The sequence below is a fragment of the Pelodiscus sinensis genome, chromosome 13 (assembly GCF_049634645.1).
Source record: "Pelodiscus sinensis isolate JC-2024 chromosome 13, ASM4963464v1, whole genome shotgun sequence".
NCBI lineage: Eukaryota > Metazoa > Chordata > Testudines > Trionychidae > Pelodiscus > Pelodiscus sinensis.
Genome location: NC_134723.1, coordinates 2648078 through 2673351, shown reverse-complemented (window position 1 = coordinate 2673351; position 25274 = coordinate 2648078). Strand labels below are relative to the sequence as shown.

Sequence of the window (25274 nt, the reverse complement as noted above, 5' to 3'; positions counted from 1 at the left end):
AGAGCCAGGGAAAGTGTTAAAACATTTTGCTCTTTGTGTCAGGCAGAGAGGAAAGGATTGACGTTAAAGCCCCAGGTGGCTGACTTTTAGGAGAACCTAGCGAGTGATTAGATTAGCACAACCCTGCGTCCTTACCCGCTCTTTCCCCAGTCAGCCAAAAGGCCAGTGTAGCCATCATCCAAAAACAGCTTTTCCCTCCCCCCAAAAACTTCCAGAAGTTAAATTATTTTCACCCCAATTTGGGAAAGGCCAAATTTAGGATTTGTGCAAGCAAAATATAAAATTCTGGGGGAAAATTCCATTTGGGGTGAATCCAAACATTCTGAACCTCACGTCATTTTATTTAAAAACATAAGTAGGCGAAAGTCATTTTGCGCCGACAAACGGAAGCCTTTTGTTCCGGGAAATATCAAAAGGGGAAGCTCCAACCCTTTTTTAAAAAGGCTTTTCCCGGTTTTTATTTTTCACGCTGCGGTTCCGTTGCAGTCCGCGCGAGGCTGGGAACGACGGCGGTGTAACAGACACAGCGTTTTCCGATGGAAACGTGGTGCCGAGGGGTATTTTTCAGCCCTGGCTAAGAACAGCCTTTGGAATTAGCTGAAGAAATGGTTGACTTTCCGCAAGATCGGCTTTCTGCATTGGGCTGGGGTGCCCTCAGTGTCAGAAGGTGGGAATGGGCGACAGGGGAGGGATCGCTTGATGAGTCCCTGTTGTGTTCATTCCCTCTGGGGCACCTGGCTTTGGCCACTGTGGGCAGACAGGTTGTTTGGCCCGACCCAGTCTGGCCGCTCTGATGTTCAAGGGGCAGCATTCTGAGTAAGCCAGCTGCTCCCACGCTTGGATTCTTCCCTGTGACATGGCAAGTTGTAGGGAAGGCTTGGAAAATGCCCAGTCCCCTTTGATCCCCGGCGCTCGGAAGGTTCTTTCTAGGCACATTCCGCCCTCAGGGGGCTTTTGTGACACCTCCCCATGCCAGGTCTGCGGGGATGCCCGCAGGTGAGCCGGAGAGGTATGTGCCAGCTGGGGTGGCCGCCCTGAGCCCTAGGTACGGAGTGGCATTCCAGCCCATCTGTCCTCCCACGCCGCCGTGGCGACCCCGCTCTCTTCTGCTCGCTAGCTTACTGACGCTCGCACGCTTGCGGCTCCCCACGGAGGACGGGGCTCCACCGCCGCTGGAGTCAGTGCAGACAAGAGCAGCGTGGATGTGGCATCTCTGGCGTAGCCACCTGCACGCACGTGTAACGGCCACCTGGCTTTGTTAGCGCGCTAGCTCAAGCCCTAGAGAGCAAGGACAGTTAAGTCACCGGCCAGAAGACGCCTTTCTGGGCAGCCTGCTACTGCAGCCAGGCTGCTGAGACCACCAACCCGGTGCACACATCCCGCGGGCCTTGGCTCCTGTGGAACTGAGCAGAACAGAGCTTCCCTGGAGGAGATCCTGGAAGTGTTCGGTGTTTCTGGGGCGGGAGGGGCTCCTGTTAGAAAAGAAGGAAGGGAGGAAGAGTCCTATGGTGAGAAACAAGCCGCCCCCTTCCGATGGGTCTGGCTCAGAAGAGGCCGCCGGTCCCCCCAGGAGAAGACCGAGGACATCAACGGCTCCACGTCAGACCCAGCATCGCAGCATGGAGCCGGTGCCGGAGCTGGATTGGTGCAAGAAGCACGGAGCCGGTTCCGGAGTTGGCTTGGTGCAAGAAGCACGGAGCCGGTTCCGGAGTTGGCTTGGTGCAAGAAGCACGGAGCCGGTTCCGGAGCTGGCTCGATGCAAGAAGCACGGAGCCGGTTCCGGAGCTGGCTCGGTGCAAGAAGCACGGAGCCGGTTCCGGAGCTGGCTCGGTGCAAGAAGCACGGAGCCGGTTCCGAAGCTGGCTCGGTGCAAGAAGCACGGAGCCGGTTCCGGAGCTGGCTCGGTGCAAGAAGCACGGAGCTGGTTCCGGAGCTGGCTTGGTGCAAGAAGCACGGAGCCGGTTCCGGAGCTGGCTCGGTGCAAGAAGCACGGAGCCGGTTCCGGAGCTGGCTTGGTGCAAGAAGCACGGAGCCGGTTCCGGAGCTGGCTTGGTGCAAGAAGCACAGAGCCGGTTCCGGAGCTGGCTTGGTGCAAGAAGCACGGAGCCGGTTCCGGAGCTGGCTTGGTGCAAGAAGCACGGAGCCGGTTCCGGATCTGGCTTGGTGCACGAGGAGCAGATGGAACCCATCACGGAGCCCTCGATCCTAGGAGTGCAGAGGTCTGGATCCCTGAGGGATCGGGCCCCACGGCACGTCTCCCACCTAGGCAGCACGCCCCACACAGAGGGCGATGAATGGACGAGGCTTTCAGAGTGCTCAGTTGTGCCGCTGCCACGAGCCACCGGGTGACGGGTTCAGACGGGCAGTTGCGCTCGGAAAGGCTCATGCCACGTCTTCCCTTTGTCTTTCATGGAAGCTGCAAGCGGCGTCCCTCACGGACCCAGCAGCGGGGATGGTTTCTTGCCTTCCTTCCCCTCATCACCAAACCTGCCCCCATGGGGGGCGGGGCACGCTCAGCACGGAGTCTGTGGGAAAGGGGCAGGGGTTTGGGAACCACGATCACTGCATTCCCAGTGTTACTAAAGGGGGGGAGGGTCCCAGTGAGCCTGGGTGCACGGGAAGGGGATTCGAGGGTGTTCCTGGTACGAAAAGGAGTCCGCAGCAGGGAAGAGGAGCACGGACCAAGGGGAGTCCTGACCAGTCGCATTAGAACATCAGAGGGGCCAGACTGGGTCAGAGCAAGGGTCCATCTGGCCCAGTGTCCTGTCTGCTGACAGCAACCAGTACCAAGCGACCCATGTGATCCCTCCCCTGTCACCCACCTCCAGACAAACAGAGGCTAGGGACACCATTCCTACCCATCCTGGCGAATAGCCATCGATGGACCTAACCTCCACCAATCTATCTAGCTCTTGAACCCTGTTAAAGTTCTAATCTTCATCACATCCTCTGGCAAGGAGTTCCACAGGTTGATTATGTGCTGGGTGAAGAAAAAACTGGGAAAAATGCTCCCCGACCTTATTGTTTTATGTTGAATTTTTCACTCGATCTTGCGGAAAGTCAACCATTTCCTTAGGTAATTTGGCCACAGGAATACATGTAGGGACAGCTGTGATTTTATCACGAGGTAGGATTTTCTTGCTGAAATAGCCCCCTCAAATTCATAATTCCTTTGTGTAAAAAAAAAAAAAATGAAAATTGTTCTTCTCTAGAACAATTTCCATGTTGTGTGCGTGGAGATTGGCAAAGATTTGCAGCTCTGCGAGAAGCATTCGGGAAACCAAATGTAAACTGATTTGCAGTTTAGAGTGACGTTTCAAAGCGACAGTCCTCAAAGAATAGCTCATGCACATTGCAGGAGACACTTTCCCCTCTAATTAATTAGGGTCATTTTTGGAAGTGAGCGTTTTCTTGAGGCAATATCCAATGCTGATAAAGAAGCAGCGGAAAAACTTCCTGCCAAAGAAACCGCACGTGTCTTTTGCTCTCTTGCATCGTGATGCAAGCACGATCGTAAATGTAACAGACGTCACTGTAGAACCGTGAAGTGTGTGGGGGTAGGGGGAGAGAGAAATTGTGAGTGTGCACAAAGTGTATGTGATGTGTTTGTGTGGGAACCAATCAGCTTTCACGTTTGCCCTGGTCTCATCTTGTGAAAGGTGCACGTGTGAAAATCGGTGTCTGAAGCTCTGGGAATCCTAGGACCTCTGCAGTGTCTCTCTCGACCCCCAATGTGGATTGTAGAGAGAAGACGAGGGATAGCAAAACGGAGTCCGGTCCATGAACACCCCTCCTGGCCCCGGCGATAATACAAACAGTGCTTAGTAATGACTGTATTAACCCTGGCTCAGGGCACTTTTCAGCGATCCCTTGCTGCAGGGAGGTTTGAATGGATTGTCACCGCTGCAGTTTGAATGAGACACCTCCATGCGTGGTACTGTATTGGCAGGGGAAGCAAGTTTATCCCTGCTGGGGTGGGAAGTGAGGTTGCATCTGCGTATTTGGCAGCTGTTAGTTGGGTCATAGGGCAGGGGAGCCTAGTGGAATGAGCCAGGGATGGGATACAAGCAACTGTGGGCCCCATTCCCCACTCCACCCCTCGCTTGGCTTCTCCATGCCAAGGTTTCTTCCACTGCACAGTGAAGGTAATGACGCGACAGAATGAGACACACGTCCCCCACCCTCGTGGTTCTGTTGGGCTTGGCTGGCCCTTGGTGGGGGTAAGATGCCTGACCCGCCCTGTCAAACTTGCAGTTGCACTGTCTGTGCTGCTGGGGGCGCTGTGGCTACGGCTGCCCTCTCAGGGATGCAGGCAGAAAGAGTGGCTGGCCCTGTGTTGCCTAGCAATGGTCACTCAGCAACAGTGGGAAGTGGACCCCCATCGCTGGGGGCTGAAAGCAGCTGGGGGGCTTGGCTGCCAGGCTGGGGGGGACCCTGTGGACAGTGAGCATCCGGGGGGTATTAAGCAGAGGCGGCGGCTCTTATGCGTGTGTTTCGGGCTTCTGACGGTGCCAACGACACCAGGCGAGTCAGACATGGAGCGCAGCCCCGGGGCACGTGCCGAATGGCAGCCAGCGTGCCGAAAGCCCCGCCCGGTCCCTGCCCCCACCTAGCTCCGCAGGCCCCTCACGCACAGGGGGGCTTCCAACAGCCCCGGCGGCCTCCGAGTCACTCACCCCCGGAGCGCCCAGGGTTTGGCATTAGTGGGGACGCGCACGTCCGCGGGGCCTGTCGGGGGGCCACATTCTCGTGTTTCCTGCGCACTGCATCATGCCTGCCCAGTAACGGGCTGTGTTTATTCCACAGCTCACCCCCCTGAGGATGGAGCAGCGCATGCCACTCACGATGGAGGTGACGGTTTTTATTCTCTCTGCATGCGTATTTCTGCCCCTCGCCAAGCCAGCGTGGTGGGGGGGGGGGGCGCCTCCTGAAACACAGCTGGCTCCTCCTGAGCAGATCCCTCCCGGGGAGCTCTACGACCCCCCATTAAGGCACTGGAAAGAGAGCCTGCAGGATTCTCCGCCCCTCGGCCCTCTCCCCACCACCCTCGATGCCTCAGGAAAATGCGCAGCATGTGTTAGAGAGGAACTGTACTGCCAGCTGCAAGGAGACCAGGCTCCCTGCCCGTCTCTACCCCACTCCCAGTATGACCGCAGGCAACTCTCGGCACCTCTGTCTTCCAGCTGTAAAATGGGCTCCACCTCATTCCCTCGGGGTTTGCTAGATCGTAAGCTCTCTGGAGCAGGGAGTGTCTCTTGTGACGTGCTGGCAACATGCCCGGCCCCACACGCTGTACAACAGGAAAGACCCTCTCCCCTGGAGCCAGGCTAGAGGCAATGTCCAAGTGCGAGGCCAGGGCCGGGGGTTCTCTTCCAGGTGATACCTAATGGGATGGAGCGTGGCCAGCCCCGGCAGCCGGCCCCTGTCTCAGCTCAGGTCCTCCCCTTCTGCCGATCTCTAAACGCTGCTCCGACTGAGCCAGGGTACAGTCCTCCGCGCTCCCTGTCCCACCCCAGAGGCGGCTGCATTTCAGTAGTGGGGGGAGGTAAATTCCGTTTGTGTCTTCTCTAGGGGCGGTAGGCGCAGCCGGGCGTTATGAATTGTGAACCGGCGAAGGCTGCAGAGGCGAGCTGGGGGTCCGGGAGTCCCCGTGTGACAATGCACAGGATTAACTAGAACACCATGGGAGCTCTGCACAACGCCCCAGTGCACCAGCTCCTCGCAGCTATTTCAGTGCCTAACTCCTATGGATCTCAGTTCGGGCTAGGCGCCTAAATACCTTGGATGAGCTGGGGCATCCCTATGGCACTCCCCTAGAAAAACTCTCTGGTGAAGTGAAGGCAGGAAATCAAAATACCAGAGATAAGGGAACCTTAGAAGTAAAATCCGTCTGACGCCCTCACTTCCCTCCTCCGTCTCCGTGGCGAGTGGGTCACTTCATTGCTCAGGTATGTGCGGCATTCGGAGCCGGAGGGAGAGCCCCTGGTACTGCCTAGCAGTGATCTGATTCCTGACTCTAAAAATAACCGGCGGGGGCGGCCTGCCGTGCGGAGAAAATCAGGGGAAACTCCAAGGGCGCCCCGCGATCCTCGCCCAGAGACGAGCCCAAGTGGGAACCACGGAGCCGGACAGCGTGGAAATTGGGCTTGGGATCCGAACTGCAGCTGGGGCATGTCGTTAGAATGGGCCCTGCCCGGATCTGGGAGTGCCAGCGACTCTGAAACATCGGGACTGTTCCGAGTTGGATCCGATTCTAGGTCTAGATCCGCCACACCCCAGAGCCTTGTGGGGCGTAGCGTCGGTGCCAGATGACAGGAGCGGGCGCCCACAGCACCTGGAGGATAGATCAGGCATTGAACACGAGCTGCTCTTGTTGGGGTAACTAACTCCCCCCCCCACACACACACCCCGCTAGTGACCAGCTGGGAGCTTTCCAGCACCGCTGGCTTGACAGATTGATTTGCTGCTAACACCTCGACTGAGCCCCCCGACGGTCCTCGGGCAGCAGCAGCCAGTTGGGAGCCCTCAAGGTCCCTGCCCAATTGCTGTGATCACGAAGGAGCATTGCATGCTGGGCCATGTAGTGTCAAGGGGCTCCCTCCCTTTTAAAGAGCGAGGCGGTGGCTCTGTTCGATGCACGCTTAGGCGTGGTCCTCGCTTCCTGGCGCATTGCCAGGGCGGCTCTCAAGGGGGCACATCTTTGCTAGCGGTCTAGGCGTAGCTTGTGCCCCATAACGTGTGGGGCGGATCCAACGCCGGCAGCCAAATCGGTTTTTGGTGACGGCAGACAGGTCGCCCCGGGGCGGACTTGGGCGCAGAGCGACGCCGTTCGGTGGGGCAAAGCCTTCCGGCCGAGCGCACAGCAGGTGGTAATGAGATTAGCCTGGCTTCTTACGGTAGGCTCTGCCTGCCCGTAGCTGCAGGGCCTGGACCGGTTTGCCGGCTCTGTGTCACATGAACGTGTCTATGAGGTCCGTATAATGAGACTGACACATGGGTAACCACATAATTAAAGGTTACAGTATTAGTGGTGGCTTCACTACCCACAAAGAGCCGAGCTTGAGCCAGGAGATGCCAGGGCAAGGGTTTCCTCGCCCCATGCTGCTCATGGACTGTTGAATCATTGGGAACACCCCCAGAAGATGCTTCGGAATCCCGAAGGAATCTGGAGTTTGAGGATATTCACGACCGGAACTTCAGTTATTCTGGACTATTGCACTTGCAAAAACATCCATCCAGAGTCACAGGCCCACACGGCTGCTGTGCTGTGTTAGAGATGGGGAAGTTTCCTGAGCAAAGTGAAAATCGACCGGTTTCCCTTTTGGTTCTAGCTAGTCTCAGATTGGGATCTCGTGTGTTGGTACGAGGCCGACATGTTCCCAGGGCCGCGGGCGACAGTTAAACTCCAACGTTATCCCCTTATTTCTAATGCTTGGCAACGGAACCAGGAACAGGTTGAGTTCTCATTGGGCTTCACACCATTTACATGAGAGTTGGGTCCCAACTCAAAGTCAGATCCAGACCTGGAGCCTAATTCCGCCGAGGTCTTAGGGCATGTGGGTCTGGGGCTCTGGCTTAGGCACCTCAGCTTTAGTTTTAAGTTCTCCCCCTCTTATTATTTATCTAGAAACATCAAAATCCTGGCCCTTCTGTATGCCTTTCGCTGCCCCTGGGCTCTCTGCCCCACTACATGCGCATCTCTCATTGCTCTGGTCTCTGGGCTCCTCATAGCCGTGAATAGATTTCCTCACAGCCGGCAGGGAAGGATTATGCCCATTTCACAGATGTGGAAACTGAGGCCCCAAGTGATTTGCTGATTTGCCTAAGGTCACACAGGGTGCATAGGGTATCCGTGGCCGAGCTGTGCTCCTGCCTCCCAATCCATGGTCTTTTCCTGCCCGGTAGGTGCCCACCTCTCAGAGCTGTTTGTAGGGTGCCCATCACTTTAGCATCTGAACTTGTCACTCAAGAATTCTTCCTTTGTTCTTCCCCGTAGGCACGTTCTGAAATGGACAAGTACCTCTCTGGCCAGATGCTGCCAATTCCAATGATACCGGACAAGAAGTACCGCAGGGAGAGTGCCTCCGTGGTGGATGAGTTCTTCTCGACAGAGAAGCCGCCCTCTACACCCTACAGCGTGAACATCAATCTGATCCTGCCAGACACCACGCACCTGCGCACCGGGCTCTACCGGCCGGCCAAGCCCCTCGCCCCCTTCCCACAGATCAAAACAGAGCCCGGCACCAGCTTCGCCCAGCCCTGCTCATCCGTGGCGGGCGCGACGCAGACGCTGCCAGATTTCACCAGCGTCTTCAGCATGCCGCAGTCGGTGGCGGTGAACAACATCTTCATCAAGCAAGAGATGCCCTCGGAGATCCCCCTGTCGGGCGGCGCCTCGCAGGCTCAGCTCTACCAGATGCCCCTTGGCAACGGCGAGGCTGATGGCACCCCCATGGCGCCCTCTACGGGCAGCACCACGGCCATCAACACCATCGGCGGCAGCCCCATGCCTGCGGGCAGCGCCATGCTCCCCAGACCCATCCAGCCCGGTCCGCAAGTGAAGCACTTCCAAAGTGTCTCCCAAGCGCAGGGGAACTTCAACCTCACGGGGCAGTTCTACCCCGTCCCAGGACTCAACCTACCCCCTTCGCCCCCGAACTCCCAGCCTGGCAGCCCGGAGAACCAGCCGGAGCTCATCAACACCATCTCACCCCCGCCCTCCTATGAAGCCACCTTTGGACTGAAGCTGGTACAGTCGCCCCACATCCCCACCCTGCCGAACGGCCTCGGGGCCCTCTCCCATGGGCACATTATCATGCCAACCCCCAAATACAACAGGCGCAACAACCCAGAGCTGGAGAAAAGGCGGATCCATCACTGTGATTACCCAGGTATGGCCACGGCTGCTAGGCTGGTTTGACGATGTGCGTAGATCTAGCCTGTCTGAAACGGACCATGCATTTGTACCACATGCCCCCTCTGCCAAAGTTGGGCAAGGCAGCTGTTTGACACGCTCCGCCCCAGAGGTGGAGGCATTGCAGTGGTGGGCAAAGCAGCGATAACTATGTGCACGCTATATGGAAGGCTCACGGTAATATCAATGGGTATGTCTACACTGCACAGTTATTTCGGGATAAGCTAGACCGGAATAGTTATTCCGAAAGAGCTTATTTCGAAATAGCACATCTACACTGCAGGGAAGGCTCAAAATGAGTCCGAGGCAGGCTCCCCGAATGCAAACGGGCTATCTCGATGTAGCACTCCAGGAGGAAAAACTTAGAACGGCCCTGGTGAGGGGCTATTTCAAAATAGCAGCAGTGGAGCATCCACATACTCCTTATTTCGAAATAGAATGAAGTTTACAGAAGTCGGAATAAGCCGTCCGTTATTTCGAAATAACGGAATTGATGTGAATGTCAGGAAAGCTGAGGTCTGCCTTCCAGACAGAGCATAAGAGAGCAGTGAGTTGGGAAAGCGAGTCGGGGCTGGAGGGAACCTCAAAGGTTTTGAAGTAAGGTTTCAGCTCTGTTGAACGCCAAGGCTACGTCTAGACTGGCATGATTTTCCGCAAATGCTTTTAACGGAAAAGTTTTCCGTTAAAAGCATTTGCGGAAAAGAGCGTCTAGATTGGCACGGACGCTTTTCCACAAAAGCACTTTTTGCGGAAAAGCGTCCGTGCCAATCTAGACGCGCTTTTGCGCAAAAAAGCCCCAATCGCCATTTTCGCGATCAGGACTTTTTTGCACAAAACAAATCTGAGCTGTCTACACCGGTCCTTTTGCGCAAAAGCTTTTGCACAAAAGGACTTTTGCCCGAACGGGAGCAGCATAGTATTTCTGCAAGAACACTGACAATCTTACATGAGATCATCAGTGTTCTTGTGGAAATTCAAGCGGCAAGTGTAGACAGCTGGCAAGTTTTTCCGCAAAAGCAGCTGCTTTTGCGGAAAAACTTGCCAGTCTAGACACAGCCCAAGTGTCTCTGGAGGAGTCTGATGTTTAGCTGAACTAGCTGCATTGTGTGAATCAAGCCCATTGGAAAGTAGAATTTCCATCTTGGGAGATTCTGATATTTCAATGTGGCTGTGTCTACACTGGCATGAATTTCCGGAACTGCTTAAAACGGAATACTATTCCGTTTTCAGTTTTTCCGGAAAAGGAGCATCTACATTGGCAGGCTGCTTTTCTGGAAAAGCGTCTGTGGCCAATGTAGACGCGCTTTTCCGGAAAAGAGCCCTGATCGCCATTTTCGCGATCAGGGCTTTTTTCTGGAAAAGACTACTGGGCTGTCTACACTGGCCCTTTTCTGAAACAGTGTTCCGGAATAAGGACTTATGCCCGAGCAGGAGCAGAATAGTTTTTCCAGAAAAGCGGCTGATTTTGTACAGTAGAGCGTCGTTGCTTTTCTGGAAATTCAAGGGCCAGTGTAGACAGCTCGCAGCTTATTCTGGAAAAGCGGCTGATTTTCCAGAATAAGTGGCCCAGTGTAGACACAGCCCATTTGTTTTCCTTCTGATTCGGAGAAGTTGAACTTGAAAAATGTTCATGGGATCAAAATTCCCTAAAGGTTTTGATACAGAAACACCAGTGTACAGGTGGAACCTCTCTAGTCCGGCTCTCTCTGCTCCAGCAACATCCATGGTCCGGCATGATGTTAGTTAGCCAGCTGGCCGCTTAGCATGGGTGTAGCAAAGTTTCCTGCGCTCCCATAAAGTTTGTTTACAGCCATTTGTCCTGGCTTTCAGTGTTCGGTGTTGTTATGTAGCTCTGATTTACCCCTACATGTTGTCTAAGCGCCTCGCAAGCAGTGGAAGGCTTGGTAATGCTGCTACACAATATAGACCATATGCGGTCCAGCAAATTCACTGGTTCAGCACGGGTCAGGTCCCAAGGGTGAGAGCTAGAGAAGTTCAACCTGTATTTCCTTTCAATTATGCTGACTCATTCTGACTCAGTAAGTTAAAGATCAAAACATTAGAATACATTAGTTATACAATATGTAAATATAATCCAATATTAAAATTAAACTTATATAAGTTGAAAAGAAAGTTTCCTTTTGATGTATTGTTTTATCTTATCGAAATGACATATTTCGTACTTGTAGGAAAGAAATGAGATGGTTGAAATGCTTTGACACTTTTCCTTAAAAATATCATTGAAATGCACACAATTCTGCAAATGATGGTTGGTTGTAGATGAACCTGCATTTTCTCCCTCAAAGCCAGTCCTCTGAAAATGGTTTAATTTGCTCTTGAATATTGAAAACGGGGCCAGCCCTTCACAAAGTTGTGAGAGCGTCCAGCTTTCTCATCCATCATCTTCAGCTGGAGCTAGGATTGTCACCAAATAGAACCTTTTGTGCTGGATTTTGGCAGGTTCTGACTCTGTCTAGACTCCAGAAAGTCAATGGCAAAGCAAAGCTGTCAAATAGCAACGCAGAAGTGAAAGTTTTGAGGCTGCCTACGTAAAAGGTTCCGTTGGCGCTTGGGATGAAAGCGTGGGTCTGATTTGACCTTGTTCAGACTGGTTCTCCCATCCCAGTTGAGACACGCACGTGTGAGGATGGTACTAAGGAAGGGATCCTGGTAGAAAGCTTGGATGCTCCTTTGCATGCCTAATTTGCCCTCGTGGTGTACTCCTGGCTGCTGCAAGCGCTCAGCTTGTGGGTGAAAGAAACGTGTCCTCCCCCACTGGCCCATGCAGGGAAGAAGGGTCCTAGCTTAGTTGCTGTAGAAACGAGCCTCACCCATATACGAAGTTGTAAACTATTACCTGCCGTTCTTGTCGATCCTTTTTTCTTCTGGCAATTCAGGTGTGTGCATTTTAAATCTGTAGTGGAATGACACACGTTTCCCACCGGGGTTTCTTTTCTGTTTTTACAGGCTGCACAAAGGTTTACACCAAGAGCTCCCACCTGAAGGCACATCAGAGAACGCACACAGGTAAGTGTATCCATGAGTAGTCTCAGGATCTCTCTAGCCATGGTATTTTTACACCATACTCATCAATGGGTTGGTAGCGATGGATTTCTATAGTATGAAATGTGATAAGTAACACAGTGAATGCAAAAACACCGAGGATGTGCAAAAACACCCTAGGGTGTGTCTACACAGCACCCTAAACTCGAAATAAGATACGCAATTTGCGCTATGAAAATTGTGTATCTTATTTTGACTGAATTTTGAAATAGCATATTTCAAAATTTGGTGCATCTACACAGAAATTTGGCATGTCTAACACAGCGGAACGAGGGTTACAGGGATGCCAAAATAGTGCGTCCACTATTTTGAGACGTTCAAGAGACGCGGGGTAGCTATTTCGGTATACTTCCGGTATCTCGAAATAGCCCTGCTGTGTAGAATTACCCTTAGAGACTATTATTTATGTAGATGGATAATAAATAATAATAAATTACCGTCTGGGAATTGTACACTACACCCAGACGGTCGGCTTAAAGTACGCAATTCCATCTACATAAATCATGTAGCTGGAGTCGGCTTACTTTAAGCCGAGCTTGGTGCCATCTCCACAGTGGGAGGTTGACAGGCGCAAAGGCTACCATCAGCATCCCTTACTCCTTGCAACTGCGAGGAATACTGGTGCCAACCAGAGGCACCCTCAGCATTCAATTTAGTGAGTCTTAACTAGACTAATTAAATCAAACATCAGAAGATTGATCTCTGGTGCATAAGTATAGACCGGTCTAACAGATTTATTAGGGCATAAGCTTTCGTGGTAAACCCCATTTCATCAGAATAATTGGAGTGGAGTTTGCAGAGACAGGGATATGTATCAGGACAACACCAGAAAGAGGGAACTTGTGTAAAGGAGGCTAATTGCGTCTGGCTAGAAGTGGCTTATTCACAATAGCTGATATGGAAATGCGGATAGCAAGAGAGGGAAAATTGCCTTTGTAGTGTGCTAATACGTTACGATCCATACTGAGTTGATAGTAATGAATTTGCAAATGAACTCCAGTTCAGCTGTCTCCCTTTGTACTCGGTTTTAGCAGTGAGATAAAGAGATCAGGCAGGGTTCAGGGAGGAAGCAAGCACAGAGATCAGGCAGGGTTCAGGGAGGAAGCAAGCACAGAGATCAGGCAGGGTTTGGGGAGAAACTAAGCACAGAGATTGGGCAGAGTTTGGGGAGGAGCCAAGCACAGAGATCAGGCAGGGTTTGGGGAGGAAGCAAGCACAGAGATCAGGCAGGGTTTGGGGAGGATCCAAGCACAGAGATCAGGCAGGGTTTGGGGAGGATCCAAGCACAGAGATCAGGCAGGGTTTGGGGAGGAGCCAAGGAGAGATCTGGCAGGGTTTGGGGAGGAGCCAAGGAGAGCTCAGGCAGGGTTTGGGGGAACAAAAGACATACCAGTCGCAACAGGAAATCGTAGCTCTATACTGCTGTGTGTTTGCTGATCCATGTGCATGTGACACCCATTAACTACTGCAAAGGATCTCACCAGGGGCTTGCCAGCCACGTGGCCACTCTGGGGGTGCACCGTAACGGGTGTGTGCAGACCCGGCTGGTGCGGACTCACAGTTCCATCATGTTTCAAGGCACACTATTTGAAAGCACAGAAGGGGTATTTTAGTGCACACCCACAGGACTAATTAGTGTGCTTTAGAAATCACCCATGCACATCACCCCGCTGTGCAGACATGCCCTGAGCTACCTTTAGGGTACATCTGCACAGCTGTGTTATTTCAGAGAAAGCGACATGATTCCAAAATCCGCATCTACACTACAAGCAGTTCTAATGTCGCGCTGGAGGGCGTCTGACTCTGACTCCTGTTACCCTCATTGTCCGAGGAGTAAGGGAAGTCGGAGGCAGAGGGCTGTAACTCGGACTTCCTGCTGTGCGGACAGCGGCAAAAGCCGAGCTGAGCTATTTCGACTTCAGCTGCGCCATTGCCATAGCTCAAATTGTGTCGCTTAATTCAGCGTTAGCCCTGCTGTGTAGACACGCCCTTAGAGACCACATGCTCCTAGCTCCGGCCTTGGTTCTTCCCCAGAGAGGAGTCCCCCCCATTTCCCCCAGTGTCCTCTGCCTTTTCTCTGGGGCTCTCCCATCCAGGGCTGGCCCACGACATTTTGGCACCCAAGGCAGGGAGCTTGAATGACGCTGCCCTGCCCCCTCGCTTGGGCCAAAACTTTGAAAGGTCTCAGTTCTCTGGGACCTCCCATAGTCTGGCACCTGAGGCAGCCACCTCAGTTCACTTCATGGTACGGTGCGCCCATTCACGTGCTACCCCGGCCTGGCAGGGCTTAGCCAAAGGGCTTGTGGCCTGGAGTGATTTGACTGCAAGTGAGCAGTGTCTGGGGAGAAAACAGCCGGGGAAGAGCCACCCCCCGTGTGAATTATTTCCCCTTTGACCCGAGGGGGAGAGCCCCCGGATTCGATGCTCTGCGCCCTGAACAAAAGTGAGATGAACTTAGCTAAAGCAGAAATTGTCCAACAGTGGCCTGGCGTTCCCTGCATAAAACCAGCCCCCCCGGCCCTCCTCTGAGGAGAGCCGGAGCCCTTATCAGATCTGTGGCCAGGCCCAGCCCCCAGAGCGCCCCTCATAAATCTCGTTTATAGAAGCGCTGATCTTTACTGGGTGCAATTAAGCTGTCCCCGGGGTCACTTTTCTTTTTTTATGAGCAACGAACAAATCACAAAGCAAGTCCCACGCCTGGGAATCGTTTCCCCCACCTGGCGCCGCTCCGGTTTCCTCTTATCGGGCCCCGGGAGGGGGGACGCGATGCGGCCTTTTCCAACACCTCCGAAGGTGGGAGGAAGGGAGGCCGGGGATGAGACCAACGTGGAGAGACGGTGGGAAGGGCTCCATCACACGGGTACGGAGTCCTCAGGGAAGGAGCTTCAGGGTGGCAAAATGGTCACCACCGTCCCTTCCTGACAGATAAGGAGCTCTTCTCCTGATGCCAGCCACGGCCCGGCCCTAGGCCTTGCCAGGAGAGATGTGTAGCCCTCGAGCCATTGTGTGGCGACTCGATGAGGCAACCCCCAGTCCCGCTGTCGAGCCATTTTGTTGGTCCTGCTGGGCCTGAGTTGGAGATGAGTCCACCTCCTTCCGCCGCCTGCCTCAAGAGGCCGTTTCATGAGGCAGAGGAACCCAAGAGATGCTGCCAACCGGCAGGGCTATTGGCGGAAGTCGCTCGGGGGAAATCCAGAAGGGTGGAGGCCGGGAAGCCATTCCTGAGCCTCCTGGGGTTGGTGGTTGTAGGCCCCGCTGGGGGTCGGGTGGTCTGGCCAGGCGGGGAGGTGGAGGAAGGGGAGGTTATGTAGCAGGCAAATGTTCCCTGTGCACGTTTAAGGCTAGAGCCCTGCGCAGATACACGTCTGCCCGCGGCTGTGGATTTCCGTGCCTGCTGTGGTTGCCAGGTGTCCAGTATTGACCTGGACAGGCCGGCATTGCCAGTAAAAAAATTCAGGAAATACCGGACACCTAAAATGTCTGGTACTTTCTGATTTTTTTCCCGGCCAGGAGGCAAAAATCCCAGGCTGTCCGGCTCAATATGGAGGCAGCCTGGCAACCCTCGGGCTTACCGGGGAGCTGTCCGGCCCGCACAGGGAGGCAGGATGGTGGGCGGACACCGGCAGCCTGTTAGGGCCAAAAAGCCTCACCATGCAGGTTTTAAAGAGGCCACGGTGGTTTGTTTGTTTTTTTTTTGCTTAACAAACTTTTTCCTGGCATGTTGTTGATGTTGAGTATTTTTCCGGAAACCATCTGGCAACCCTATGAGCTGCAGGGCTGTCCTCCCTGGAGGCGCTGCGGCCAAAGGAGACACATGTGGTACCGCCGCTCCAGGGAGCCAGTGCCCCACGCCAGGAGCTCCTCCCAGCCGTGCGGCTGTATCTCCCCCAGACAGGAGATGCAGCTAGTGGTGGGGCTGGGGGTGGTACAGCCGCACAGCCAGGAGGAGCGCCTGGCACAGGGACACCGGCTCCCAAGGCCACCGTAATCTCGGCCTAAGGAGCACCCAGAAACCTAGAGGGGAAAGGCCGGAGCGTTCAGCCGCAGGGTCCCCTCGCGTCCTGCGAGCACCTGTGCCCTGGCGCTGACGTGGCTGGAAGCGTTACAGCCCGTCGGGATACCCCGCCAGAGGGGTGTAGCCTGGGAAGCGTGTCAGGCCCAGTCGCTAACACCTTCCCCGGCGGTTTGCCCGTCGCTATGGCCTGGGCCGTATCAGTCTCCAGGGGACACCATTCATCGCCCCGGCGCCATTGTGAGATTAAATATATAACCACGGGCCGCGCCCCCACCCCCAGGGGGATCGGAATGCCGGTGGGGCCCATTGTTCCAGCCCGCCCTGCCGTGCTGTCCCGGGGGACGGAGCCAGCTTGCAGGACAATGGCGAGCATTTTCTTTCCACCCTGGAGCTCAACCTGGCATTGTTTGAAAGTAAAAGGCCTTGGTGGGGCTGACCCAGCCAGGTCACCCGGCTGGGAGAACGGCTGAGTCTGAGCAGGGCAAACCTGGCCTTTGTCTTGCGGCATAGAAAGCAAACAGGCGCCCACAACCCCACGTGCTCCTGTGAGCACCCTAAACCCCCCGTGGGCCGCTTGTTAATGCAGCCTGCCCGCGTATCGCCCGGCGCCATAGGCTGCGGGGGTCGCACCGCATTCGGGGGCATGCTTCCGGGGGTGCACGCGTGTGCCCTGCGCGCCTGCAGACGGGTGCGTTCCGGGCACATCCACCGGCACGTGTGTGCGCCCAGAGATGCAGGGCTCCGTGTTGGCATCCTGTGAGCGCCTCGTGTGCACGAGCGCGTGCGTGGGGGGTGTGCACAGACCGGGGTGTGCGCACAGAGCCATGCCAGTGTCTACGGGTGCATGCAAAGTGCACCCGTCCCGGGGCATGCACATGCGTGCGGCGTGTGTACGTGCGCTTGAGCTGCTGTTAAGCCCTCCCTAATTGGCCGATGCAATGGTAAATATTTGCGGTTGGGAAAAGGCAGCACATTCCATGAGCGCTGCCTGCGTGCCCGGGCTGCTGAAGAGCGAGGGCTAATATTTGAGGGGCCACACCCTGCCTGAGGGCGGGCCGCGGCACTCGGGCCAGAGTTCAGCTCAGCTCCCCTGGCTGCAGCCACTGCAGGGCGTGGCCAGCCTGTCCAGGCGGGCTCGGCCGATCGGCAGTGTAAACGGGGGACGGGGAAGTGAGGCACCAAACCGCACTGAGCAGCATGTGTGCATCCCCGTGTCAGGGCCCGTGGAGGGCGGGGAGGACAGGGGGGGGGAGCAGGGCAGAGTTCCAGGGAACATTTCACTTCATCAAAATGGTCAGTTCCCCGCCTCCCAGGAACGTGCGGGGTTAGGAATCAGCCCGTGCGGGACTGCACCTGTCTAGGCACGTTCTCCTCTGACCCCGCAAGGATGAGCTGTCCAGGGATGGGATGAGTAGCTAGAGGGGGAAGGACGGATAGATAGGGCAGTGCGGGGATGGAGATGGGGAAGATAGAGATGGGGGGAGATGGGTAGACAGGACAGTGGGGGGATGGGTAGATAGAGGGGGGAGGATGGATAGATAGGGCAGTGCGGGTATGGGCAGATAGAGATGGGGGGATGGGTAGACAGGGCAGTGGGGGGATGGGCAGATAGAGATGGGGGGGATGGGATGGGTAGCCAGAGTGGGAAGGATGGTTAGATAGGGCAGTGGGGGGATGGGTAGATAGAGGGGGAAGGAGGGTAGATAGGGCAGTGGGGGGATGGGTAGACGGGGCAGTGGGGGGATTGGTAGACAGGGCAGTGGGGGATGGGTAGACGGGGCAGTGGGGGGATTGGTAGACAGGGCAGTGGGGGATGGGTAGATAGAGGGGGAAGGATGGGTAGACAGGGCAGTGGGGGATGGGTAGATAGAGGGGGAAGGATGGGTAGACAGGGCAGTGGGGGGTGGGTAGACAGGGCAGTAGGGGATGGGTAGACAGGGCAGTCGGGGATGGGTAGACAGGGCACTGGGGGGGATGGGTAGACAAGGCAGTGGGGGATGGGTAGATAGAGGGGGAAGGATGGGTAGACAGGGCAGTGGGGGATGGGTAGATAGAGGGGGAAGGATGGGTAGACAGGGCAGTGGGGGTGGGTAGACAGGGCAGTGGGGGGGATTGGTAGACAGGGCAATGGGGGATGGGTAGATAGAGAGGGAAGGATGGGTAGACGGGGCAGCGGGGGGTGGGTAGACGGGGCAGTGGGGGATGGGTAGACAGGGCAGTGGGGGGATGGGGAGCCGGAGGGGAAGGATGGAGGCGGAGCCCTAGACAGATAAGTACGGACCCTGCTCGGGTGCAGGCTGTAACCTCTGGCCGTTGCCCCCGCAGGGGAGAAGCCGTACAAGTGCACCTGGGAAGGCTGCGACTGGCGCTTTGCCCGCTCGGACGAGCTCACCCGGCACTACCGCAAGCACACGGGCGCCAAGCCCTTCAAGTGCCTGGCCTGCGGGCGCTGCTTCTCCCGCTCCGACCACCTGGCCCTGCACATGAAGAGACACCAGAACTAGCAGCGGAGCCCTGCCCCGCCCTCGTCTCCCCTCCAGGAGCAGCTGGACTCCTTCCCCTGGGATGGGCGACTCGTCTTGTACATAGGAACCGCACCGGGCTGCGATCAAACGGCAGCCGGCAGGCTCCGCTGGCGCCCGCCTGGTGCCCTGCCAGCCGGCTACTCTTCGGCAAAGGCTGATTAAAGTGCGATCTGTCCCCGGCCAGGACCCCGCTCCTGGACCAGGAGATGGTCCTTGGACCCTAGACCGCTCCCTTCCCAGTCTAGGGTCCCTTCCCTATTTATTTTTCACGCTGAAGCAATTTTCCCTTTTGACTCGACCTCTGGAGCTTTTCCTTCCCTTTCCTCCTGCAGCTGGGATGAGCCGAAATACGTCAGACGGGGGGCCCACGGCTCGCCCGCTGCTGGGAGAGCGTCTATCGATTCTTTGCAGTGACGCCTCGGACCGAGCTATTCCGTGACCAAGTTGCCACCGGCAGGGAGGCCCGCAGGATATGCCATGCGAGCTGAGCAGGGAAAGCTCAGGCTTGTTCGGAAAGGCCCCTCTGTGGGCGTGGCCCCCGTGGCTGCGGCAGGAACGCCGATCCCCACAAAGTGCCACCACGGCTGGAACAGATCCAAAGCCGACGACAAAGTCGTTCGTGCGCTGCTGAGGCCACGTGCTGTATCCTGCAGAGGCAGCTTTGGGAGCTGAATCCCGATGTTCTTTGGCCAGCCACGTCCACCCTTGGGCCCTTTGCCTTTCTGCTCGGAGGATGGTTTTGGCTTCTCTCTTCCTAAGAACCAGGTTGGCTTTTAGAGGTGGGAAGTGGCCAGTCCCCAGACCAAGCAAATGGACTCGCTGGTTTCCCAGAATGCATTGTGCCTTTGATTTCCCAGGATGCATTGAGTGGGCCCCGCCTCAGGCCTCAAACACAAAGGACTGGTCATTACAAGCCCTTTTGTCCTGGTGCCGCTGGTGCATTTTCCCACGCTCAGAAAAGCCGCTTTGAAAACAAACTCGGTTAAATCCCGCTGTGCGAACTGTCCCCCCGTCACCTACCTCACAGGTTCACGGCCCCACGCTCTCCAAGGGGCCTTCACATGTCTTCCGAGCACGCCTCGATGCGCCACATCCGGGGGAGACCCCGGGAGCGCACGGACGGCGAAAAGTAGGCAGAAAAAGACGAGGCTGTGCCCATTGCCACGGCAGCCACGTAGGAGATAAGAAACAAACCAGGGCTGCAATTGGCCTCGCGTGTCCTGCAGGGCCTTGTTCTCCTGGAGAACAAACGTCAGCGACGCACAGACAGTGACGTGGGATAGATCAGCCACAAGGCAAAACCACGGAGCTTGGGCGCTTCATTCCCCACGTAGCCTAGTCATCCAGGGAGATCCCAGGGAGAGCGGAGGGCAGGGCTTGTGAGATTCCTGGCAAGCGGCCCACAAAGCCCCGTGCCGGCTCAGTGTTTGGGCTGAGCAGCTTGTCTGGCCAGGCCAGGGGGACACAGGTTAGGCCACGTCAGTGACCCAGCTGCAGTGACTCACCGGGATGAAACGTCAGCGACCTCCGGCCGAGTGGGCGGAGCCGGGAGTGGAGCTGTCTGCAGAGCTTGGCTCGGGATCTGGGAACAGGGACGCAGCTCGTGTCTTGGCTTGTTGCGCTGCAGTCCCTGGGCTCACGGGCGCTGACTCGATCCTGCTCTTCAGACCCGCCAGCTGGCCTTGCCAAATGGGTTCTCCAGCAAGTTCCACGCCCGCCTGCTCCACCTTCCCTCTGGTTTGACCCTGACAAAGGTCATGCCCGGCCAGGGCCCTCAGCAGAACTGGAGCCAAAAGAAACCAGGAAGGGAACCCAAGGGCGTGACTCTGAACACTGCACCCTCCCCTCCTAGGGGATTTGGAGGCTCCGGGACGCACCGCCAAGAGGGGCGGCACGTCGTGACTAAAAGGCCCTTGTTATAACCCAAGGATCCCTGGGGAATTGATATGTGCCATATGTTTATTGCAGTAATGGATGTATTATTGGATTGTGTACCTTGTCAAATAGATGTGTACGCACGCGTATGTGTGTGTGTGCGTGTGTGTGGGTGTCTGTGTGTGTCTGTGCGTGTGTGTGTGGCAGCTTCAGATTCTGGTATGCACAGGAACATGGCAATGAGGTCCTAACTCTCTGGTGCCCGCATTCACAAGAGGGCGTTTGGTGGCCCGCAATAGACATGAAGTCGGATTCGATGCTTTAGGCCTTCTGGGCGTCCACTCCATGACGCTGCGGTTCGCCGTGTCCGTGGCTTGCTCCCTTTGATTTCATGACTCGCTTTCAAGCGAAGCTTCACGGGAAGCATTTAAACCCCAGAACTGAGCTCCACCCTGCGCCACGCCCGCAAGCAGCGTGTCACACCAGAGCCGGTGCCGGGCCTGCCGTTTTACAGGCAGGATGTGCCATTGGCAGTGCCTCTTTCTGAATCGGGCCTTGTCCGCGGTGCCCCCAAGGATCCGTTTGTAGAGACGGGTCTGCGGTGTGGACCCCGCTGTGGGACTGCAGGATGGGGAAGTTCTCTGCACCCTCAGAAAGGTTTGGCTGTTGAGAACAGTCGGGCCATTAGTACAGCATGCACAGGCCGACCCGCACAGTCTCTGTCCTTTGGCATGATCTCAAGTGGAAAGCATGTCATTGTAAGACAACAACACATGTTAAACCAGTCGCATCTCCTGGCTCCTGGGAGTGAGGGCTGGGTGGAAACCCAGACCAGCCATGTTGGAGCATGTCAAACCCAACCCAAGGTTGGCTTGGATTCAGCTGCCATAGCACTGTGATATATTGCAAATGCAAGGCCTCTCCCACCAATCCTGTTGCTCATGTAGCTTCCCCACCCACATGCACACACCCCAAAATATCTGCCACGCAGGATCCCAGCGATGAGCAGCCGGGTCACAACCGTTCCTTAGAACAGGGCAGGTGGAGAAGGCAACATTAGCAAACCAGAGACACGACACTGGTTGTACTAAGTGCGCCCACATTCCATCATCTAGCCGCGTGGACAACCCTCAAGGCAATGCCAGCTTCCGTCTGTAGATTTGTGGGCATATGGAGCCCACTGTGAAGGCTGGTGGTAGCTCCCCGATATAGCCTCACCTCAGCCGTGCTATGCTGGAGACAGAAGTCTTTACCTATGAAGGGCTTGGCTGGAGCAGGTGTAACATTGGATGTTGCATGGTGTCCAATGTGCTTTTGTTGTTGTTTTTTTTACAAATGCTAAATTTCAACAGCATCAAAGGAAAATTTCCATGCAAAAGAGATGACAGGCAGATGAAAATGTGAAATACTTTAGGCCTGGGACGTTGAGGCTTAGAGCCAAAGAAGAACCGATCTCACCCTCTTCCTCGTTTTTTAAATCTCTCATGCCAACGCAAAGCCATGCGGACAGTGGAAAACGAATGGGCATTACGAGTTGGTGGTCCAAAAGCGACCGTTTGATTTGTTTGGTGGCAAACGTCAATGTTTTTGACATTTCTCGACCGGCCTTTTTGGGGCCAAAAAAGTGTGTGCTTTTGAAAAGCGGTTTTCTGTAAAATTGTTGGTTAAAAAAAAAACAACCCTTAAAAATGAGTTTTTAAAAAATCACTGGTGTTCTCTCAGAACTGCAGACGTTTTAAATGGAAAACTTGAGTATTTTTTATTTGAACTATTTCACTGGGAAAAAAATCTGGATTTTATTTATTTTTGGGAAAGAAAATAGAAAATAGTTATTATTTGTAAAACGTTGGTCAAAGAGCCTTTTTTTTTTTTCATCAAAACAACGTTCTGCTCTTCAGCTTGGCCTGATCGCAAGAGGGACGGGATGGTGCTTGACAGTGTCTGAGGAATCCTTATACTGCAGAATGGTTTTTGGTCAGTGCCTCCTTGCTAAGTGCAGCATCCCTCTAGAAGGTCTTTGGCTCTCACAGACAACTGGTGTGTCTATGTATAATTCCCAAAAGAAATGTAATATGCCCAGACCAACATATGGGGCGCCAGGATGAATGGACTATCAGAAAGTTAGAGGAAGCATTGAGGGCTATTTCTATGGGCATGTTTTCATTCGCCGTGCCCTAGATCGATGTTCTGGCATTTGATTTAGTGGGTCTAGACCAGACCCGTAAATCGAACACTGAGAGCAGCTCCGGCCGGCATCTGTACTCCTCGCAGTCACGAGGAGTAAGGGAAGCCAACAGGAGTGTGTGCTCCCATTGGCCTCCTGAGTTGGGGTCGGGGCCAAGCTCGGCATAAGGTACATATTCTGCGTAGCTGCAGTTGCATATCTTAAGCCGACCTTCCAGATCTAGTGGAGACCTGGCCTATTCTAAAGGATATAGGATATAGGACCTACTCACTGGATTTCTCAAGCTTCCTTCAGAACAAAATTGGGGGGGAGGGTTAAATGTCCTTTTACATTGTCATTTATGCCTCTGAGCACGTACGACAGTGGAGCGATTTCTGTAAATAGTAGGGGACGCTGTACAGATTTTTGTATATGGATTAGAAGCGATTGTTTACTGTATCATATGAACCCACATCAAATCGGGACCTGGAAACTTGTGGTGGAAGGTTTATTTCCTGGATATTTTTGTTTGTTCTTTTTTAAAAATATTAATTCGCCTGCTATTTTGTAATACAATTACCCTGCAGGGCAGAATGTTCATTCTTCTGTCCCCCCATCCTCCGAACGCCATCCTAGCACCCATCTCCTGCTTCTCGCGACCTGCCTGACAACGCCGTTCACACGCGCTAGCCCACGTCTCCCTGTGGACAGGTCCCTGCTATCCAGAGATGGCAGGTTTAAGACTTGTCATAGCTGTGTGGCTCTGCAGGGGCTCGGGGTGGGCTGTTCCACTCACCGTGGTGACAAATAGCCGGGGAGGAAGCACAGAGAGAATCCATGCTTGTGGCTGATGCTTTAGAGCAGAGGGAACGGCTTTCCCCCTCCATCGCGCACAACTGCCTGCAGCATTGTGTAGGAGAAAGCGAGGGAACAAATTCCCCCCAGCCCTTGACAGCAGATCGTCCTCGATCCTCGATCGCCCTTTTCGTTTGTGTCACTATGGGCGTTGTTAGGGTCTGAGAGAACGAGCAGCACAGAAAGGCAGCTAAAGGGTTAATTAGCATTTTATTCTCCCCCCAAACTTGGGCCCCCTTGTGCCCCCAAACGAGCATATGCACTGTGATGCTGCCAGTCCCAGTGGGTACAGCTACACTGAGGCGCTTGTTTGGGGTACTTCCGGTATCCCGCAATGGCGCATCCCGCCTCTTGACAGCACGCCCGTTATTTCGAAATAGTTTTCGAAATCACGTGCTCGTGATTCCGACGTCCCTGTCAACCTTGTTCCACGAGGATTAAGGGACGTTTCGGACTAGCGGGTTATTTCGAAATGTGGCGCTTTGCAGACAAGTGCCAAACGACGAAATAAGCCATTTCGAAAGACACTCGAAAGAAGCGACGCCATTTGCATAGTGCCAACGGCGTCGCTTATTTCAAGCTACCAGTGCAGTGTAGACGCACCGTAAAAAACCTGTCACCTGGCCAACATTGCCCTCCAAGGCATACAGATCTCCTGGGCTCCTGGACTCCCCTAGGTGACTTTGCAGGCGCAGTCTCCCAAGTAGCTCTCTTTATTGGGGGATTTTGAGAGGGAGGAGGGCAGAGGGCATAAAACCCCTCCCTTGCGCAGGAAAAAAAGTGCACTCCGGCATGAGTTGCTGGGTGTATGGTGGAATGGGTGTCCTGGATGTTAAACTCCATTTGTACATTGTTGTTATTTTTATTGTTGTTTTTTTTTACCAAAAGCAATGAAATAAACAGATCTTTCTAAACCATGCCCCTGTGAGCGCCGCCTTCCTTCTCCTGCTGGTTCTTTGACGTGGCTTTGTCCAGCTGAAACACACTGAGGGCATCTCGGGTCTCGTCAGTTTCCCACAGGCGTGGTGCTCCACGCCGTGGGCGCAGGGTCCAGGCCGAGACAACAGAAATGCTCTGGTTGTGGTTGCTGCCTGCAGACAGTTGTGTGCAGCACAGCCCGTGGGTCTGTCGGTATTGAATCACAGGGGCCAGCCCGTACTGACGGCAGAGGAAGTGTGGCCGGAAGAACGCCGGCGGAGAGGAAGGATGCTCTAAGGTGAAGCTCCCAGACTGGGACGTGTGACTAGCTCTGGTGAAGCCGTCCAGCGTGACCGTGAGCAAGACATTGAAACCAAATCTTTCCAACGGGAGCCAGTGAAGTTCGGGGGAGGGTCTTGGTTTTGGGTGCCCAGCTGGCGGCCCCGGGGCCTGATTTTCGGAGAGCTCTGGTACCCACCACACAATTTGAAGATAGTGGGAGTGGTGGGGGGTGGGGACCTCGGGTACACAGATAGAGACGCTGGGAAACAGTGATTTTTAAAAGGTGTGTGTTAATTGCTCTGTGCCTCAGTTTCCCCATCGGGTACAATGGGACCAGGCCCTCTCACGGTGGCATTAGGAGGCACAATCCATTCCTGTTTCTGACATGCTCAGCTCCGAGAGCGATGGGGCCCCAGAAACATTGCCCGGTGCCCACTGTTTGCTCTCCCTGTCTCCGAGCGCTGTCAGCCTATGGGAGGAGAGCTGCTCTTTGCGCACTGAACCCCCTCGGCCCCATCCGAGGACGCTGGTCCCTTGGCTGAGTATCCGTGCCAGGCGGCAAAGCCGAGTTCTATCGGGAGTCGTACGGCGGCGTTTCTGAGCAGCAGGAGAAACACAGACCAGTTCAAAGCCCAGGCCGGCTTGCTCCCTCCTGCTGGCGAC

The 25274-nt window shown here is 54.9% G+C and overlaps 1 protein-coding gene across 3 annotated transcripts in view; it reads left to right on the top strand.

The window, feature by feature from the left end:
• Positions 1–24328, top strand: part of LOC102454448 (Krueppel-like factor 5) — a 42514-nt gene extending 18186 nt beyond the window's left edge. Inside the window, exons 2-5 of one of the 3 annotated variants that reach the window (XM_075896664.1) lie at positions 4807–4851; positions 7997–8891; positions 11882–11941; positions 18318–24328. In XM_075896664.1, coding sequence (XP_075752779.1) covers positions 4807–4851; positions 7997–8891; positions 11882–11941; positions 18318–18496 — 1179 coding nt within the window. In that variant the 3' untranslated portion in view covers positions 18497–24328. Of the gene's footprint in view, positions 1–4806; positions 4852–4897; positions 6379–7996; positions 8892–11881; positions 11942–18317 lie in introns of those variants that run through there. The other 2 variants (XM_075896666.1, XM_075896665.1) reach the window with 2 other exon arrangements.
• The last annotated feature ends 946 nt before the right edge of the window (positions 24329–25274 follow it).